Source organism: Triticum aestivum, chromosome 2B (assembly GCF_018294505.1).
Source record: "Triticum aestivum cultivar Chinese Spring chromosome 2B, IWGSC CS RefSeq v2.1, whole genome shotgun sequence".
NCBI lineage: Eukaryota > Viridiplantae > Streptophyta > Magnoliopsida > Poales > Poaceae > Triticum > Triticum aestivum.
Window position 1 is genome coordinate 217,308,214 of NC_057798.1, and position 5,142 is coordinate 217,313,355.

The 5,142-nt window shown below is 48.6% G+C and overlaps 1 protein-coding gene across 1 annotated transcript; it reads left to right on the forward strand.

Moving 5' to 3' along the window:
* The first annotated feature begins 601 nt into the window (after positions 1 to 601).
* LOC123044428 (UDP-rhamnose/UDP-galactose transporter 2) lies at positions 602 to 3,894 on the forward strand. Its single transcript, XM_044467169.1, has 5 exons — positions 602 to 1,059; positions 1,179 to 1,363; positions 1,475 to 1,675; positions 2,610 to 2,771; positions 3,217 to 3,894. Exons 1-5 carry the CDS (start codon positions 927 to 929, stop codon positions 3,583 to 3,585), a joined length of 1,050 nt encoding a protein of 349 aa, XP_044323104.1. The 5' UTR covers positions 602 to 926; the 3' UTR covers positions 3,586 to 3,894.
* The last annotated feature ends 1,248 nt before the right edge of the window (positions 3,895 to 5,142 follow it).

The window sequence follows — 5,142 nt, forward strand, 5'->3', positions numbered from 1 at the left end:
GGACCCTACTGTCAAGGACCCTGGCGGTAGGACGACCGTACCTCCCGCCAGGGCACCTCGATATTTCGTTACAGAAACTTTAGAAGGCAAAACCCAGCCACACCTTACCGCCACGGGTTCTGGCGGTAAGGTTTAACAAGCTACCGCCAGGGTCCCTGACGGTAGGCTACTTGTCCACGTCAGCTCGGGCAAACGGCGGCCGTCGCCCTCTGTCGCATCCTACTGCCAGGGTCCCTGGCGGTAGCATGTCTAACCCTACTGCCAGGACCCCTGGAGATAGCGAAAGGGTCAGATCTCGAAAATTTTCGAAACCGAGGTCAGATCCTGAATTTATATCGAAAAAAGATCAAAACACGAAATTTAGCCGCTCCGGGTCGCTTTACCGCACCGGCGGGGCGGAAACGGTCGCGACGGCTTTGAATTGAACGGGGCAGCGAGGAGAATCCTGCGCCGCGACGCGCAAAAACGAGGCGAAGCTGCAAGGAAAGCGAAAAAGGGCAGGCACAAGAGATCCATCCACCCGTCCACCCGTCCAACTGGTCGAGCCGAGAACACCTCGTCCCTGTCGTCGCCTCCCTCCCCCCCCCCCCCCCCCCCCCCCCAACTCCCCGTCCGCCGTTCGTTGGCTCGTCTCTCTTCTTACCCACCTCGCCTCCCGGAAATCGCAGGATTTTCACCGGCTTCCCGTTGACGTTTCCGCCACTGCGGCAGCACAATTCGAAACCCCCCCGCACACTCCCCTCCCTTCCGTGCCTAGGCGGCAACGCTTCTTCTCGCCTCCCCTCCCATCTCCTTTATAACCGAGCGGGCGGCCCGTCCCGCGTGAGGCACCGAGGACGGGGGCACAAGCGCAGCCGAGCCGAGACCAGACGAACCGTGCTACCCTCCTCCACCACCGGGTCTCTCTGCGAGGGCGGAGGAGCGACATGGAGCCGGCCGAGAAGAAGCCGCCGGCGGTGTCCGACCTCGGCGCCTGGGGGATGAACGTCGTCAGCTCCGTCGGCCTCATCATGGCCAACAAGCAGCTCATGTCCTCCGCCGGCTACGCCTTCTCCTTCGGTACGCCCCTCGCTCTCTCCCAGATCTGGATCCGCCGCCTTGGGGGGCTTGTCGCAGGCGGATCTGACGACTGACGCGCTCTTGTTTTTGTTTGTTTACCCTCGCCTCCGCGAATGCAGCCACCACGTTGACCGGGTTCCACTTCACCGTCACGGCGCTCGTCGGGTGGATTTCCAAGGCCACCGGCTACTCCGCCTCCAAGCACGTCCCCCTCTGGGAGCTCGTCTGGTTCTCGCTCGTCGCCAACGCCTCCATCACCGGGATGAACCTCAGCCTCATGCTCAACTCTGTCGGCTTCTATCAGGTATAACATCCTTTATGCCTGCGCTGCTGCCTATTGGCCATTCGCCATGAATACGAATACGTGGCCTTGTTCTGTGGCTGAAGAACGTGTGCAAACTATGCGATTTTGCAGATCTCCAAATTGAGCATGATTCCGGTGGTTTGCTTGATGGAGTGGGTACTCAACAGCAAGCACTACACAACCAAGGTTATATCGGCAGTGGTTGTCGTCGCAGCGGGCGTCGGGATTTGCACCGTCACCGATGTGGAGGTCAATGCTAAGGGCTTCATTTGCGCTTGTGTGGCTGTGTTCTGCACGTCGCTTCAACAGATTGTGAGTTTAGTTTCTCTGTCTAGATACAATTTGTGCATTTTAGATTCCTGCTTACTTAGAAAGTTAAATACTAGGCATAGTAGATACCATAATTGGAAATGTTTCCTAAGATTTACGTACGTCGTTATGACTTTCACAATAGTTGGAAGTTGTACGACCAATGACGATAACGCCAACTTTCGTATGTCGTTATAACTTTTCCACTATTTGAAAGTTGTCTGGCCAATTACGATAACGCCAAGGTGTTTTGCTGATAACGAGCAACATAGGTACTTTGGTGAAACAATGTCCTATAGAAGCCAAATATTCAGTAGCTGGGTATTGTATGGTTCTGCCCATTCAATGATTTCACTTTCTGGTGCAGTACTGTTGTATCATCATTATTGCTCTTTTTTTTAAAACTGAGTATCATCATTATTGTGAGTTGTCGTAGTTACTGTGCCTTGGTGTGGATTTTCCAATGTGCCCAGTTAAAACTGTGCAACAAAGAAATCTCATGCTAACAGTGTGATATGCCTGTTAAAAGCATGGAACCAAAACCAACATTTTCATTGTTAACCTGCAGTATGCTTCATGAGTAAATAAATCACATCATCTCTCAAAATAAATAAATAAATCACATCATATAGCTGTGGATTTACAGTTCTTGAATCCTCTGATATGTGTATTCTCTTGCCTTTTGTTGCCTTACATCGTGGAACATCCTTTTAAAATTCCGCGGTTACTTTTGGGCTTGCTACATCTTGGGATGAGAATGTATTTTGGACTTTTCATGGGCGATGTTAGTACATTGTTGATGAAGGGTTGCATTTTAAAACTGAAAGCTAACGGGATTCCTTTTTTCCGTTTACAAGTTATGTTCCATAAAAACACCTATGCAGTTTAATAAATTCCACTATGTTTTGGGTTCTGACAATACCTGTTCTTGTTCCAGACAATTGGCTCCTTTCAGAAGAAGTACAACATTGGGTCATTCGAGCTGCTGAGCAAAACTGCACCAATACAGGCAGTGTCACTTATTATACTGGGTCCCTTTGTGGATTACTACCTAAATGGGCGTTGGCTATTGAACTACGGTTTTTCAACAGGAGCAACTGTAAGTTCTCACTCCTGCCACATAATTTTCAGTTAATGAAACAATGCCTTGTATCTTCTGCTATAGATTCGTGCCAATGTTAACTTCAGTATTTGTATTTATGACATTTTCCATTCCTCTACTGCTCAGTACCCCTCTGTAATAAGTTTGGAATTTCCTTTTCCAATTCATCTGATCCTGTCATGGAGCTGTAACAACACTGATTTTTCTCTTATTTGTTTTGTATGTTTTGTATAACATCCTTCTTAAGAAACGCGTAATTTATATTATATGACTTGCGGTTTGCTGTTAGCCACAACAATACTTCTAGCTTGTGGTTATAAATGCAGTTTGTGGTGATGTTTTCTGTTTTAATCATCACGCAGCTCTTCGTGCTGCTTTTAATGCTTTGTCAGGAAACAGCTTGTGTACGTTCTAACTATCTCCTGTGTTAACCCTTTTACAGTTCTTCATACTGCTTTCATGCTCCTTGGCTGTCTTCTGCAACATGAGCCAGTACCTCTGCATCGGGCGGTTCTCTGCAACCTCTTTCCAGGTCCTGGGCCACATGAAAACGGTGTGCGTGCTGATCCTCGGCTGGGTTCTGTTCGACTCGGCTCTCACCATCAAGAACATACTCGGGATGCTGCTCGCCATCATGGGCATGGTGGTCTATAGCTGGGCCATGGAGTCTGAGAAGAAGGCCACCTCAGCGATCCCGCGGAACAAGAGCGACATGCTGGACGGGGAGGACGTGCCCCTCAAGTCGAGAACGAGCGGCATTCCGCTGTCCTCGGAACTTGATGACCTTGAGGAAGGCCCGATGAAGAGCTAGCCTGTCGCAGTTATTCATTCATTCTTCTTGGTTCTTTTGTATGTGTTTGATCCACAATGTCCGCCAGTCCAGTCCTCGAAGCTATCGACAATCTTGTTAATTTTGCCCCTTGCCTGCTGGGTGGAGTTCCATCATAGGTGATGACGACCCCGGCCGGCCGGCCGGCCTCGGCGTAGATGACCACCACCTTAGGAAATTTGTCAAGGCCGATATGGGCCGAGCCATGGTGATTCGTGATGGCGTGTTGTTATAGACGACAACAAATTATATACTTATATAATGGAATACAGGTGTTCCCCCGTTGTAGCATCCCGGTGAATGTTTGCGATTATTCCTCCAGGGTTCGCTGTCTTGTTTTGCCGTGGCAATCGTGGTTTCCGTCAGCACCAGGAGTGGTGTGTGCTGTCGTGCGCCTTGTCGGGGTTGCCGGCCGCCGGCCTCACATGGGATAATGGGTGGGGCTTTGCCGGTGGCAACGTGGCCGTCGGCAACGAGGACGTGGACGGCAACGATGCCGCCGGCCTACCGAGGAAAGCCAGAATCAGTGGCAAGGGTATCCTTTCACTGTTTGCACGTATGGTTTTTTCAGTTTGCTTTTCTCGAGTGCGTCATGTGCCTTTATTCAGTGATGGCACCGAACTAGAAAGGGAACAACTCCTCTCGATCGGGCATCAACCAAAGCAAAAGAGAAACTGGATCTTTGAAAAAGTCTCGGCGAGGAACTTAGATCATCTGGTCCCCGAAACCGTTGGATGCCCAATCATACTGTTCCAAAGTACCATACCTAGGGTCAAGGAATGCAAGCCCCCCAGTGTAGAACGCACAATGGGCTTTTATGTTCATCTATTTAAATAGTTGTTATCTACTACCGTTTCGCAAAAAGAAAAACAAGTTGTTCCTACCACGTGACACATGTGGTAAGCAATCGAAACAATTCAAAAAATAAGTTGTTCCTCCGATCCAAAATAAGTGTCGCAGTTTTATCAGAATATGAATAAAGTTGAGTTGAACTGTGTGTCAAATAATTTTATTGATGTTGTTTTTATGAATGGGAATACTGTACAGTGGCGTTTAACAGGCTTTTATGGGCACCCCAACTGGAGTGACCGTGCTTTGTCATGGGATGATATTCGAAATTTGTATAAGAAGGGCGATCACCCATGGGTAGTTTTAGGAGATTTTAATGAAATTTTGTTATCATCAGAGAAAGAGGGAGGGAATGTGAGACCAAATGTGATGATGAGAGATTTTCGTAATTGTTTGGGAGATTGTGGACTAGCAGATATGGGATGTATGGGTGACTTATTTACATGGAGGAGCGGCGAAATCAGGGAAAGACTAGATCGAGCGGTCTGTAATGTGGATTGGGCGAATAAATTCCCTCGAGCGGCGGTTATTAACGAAGAACATGTACACTCAGACCATCACCCTATTATTTTAGACACGGAATATTTTGACGATAATATTTTTGACCGCTCAAAAAGTCGAAGGAAACATTTTGAAGCTCGACGGCTGAAAGAAGAGACGGTTACGGAAGTTGTACGTACAGCTTGGGAA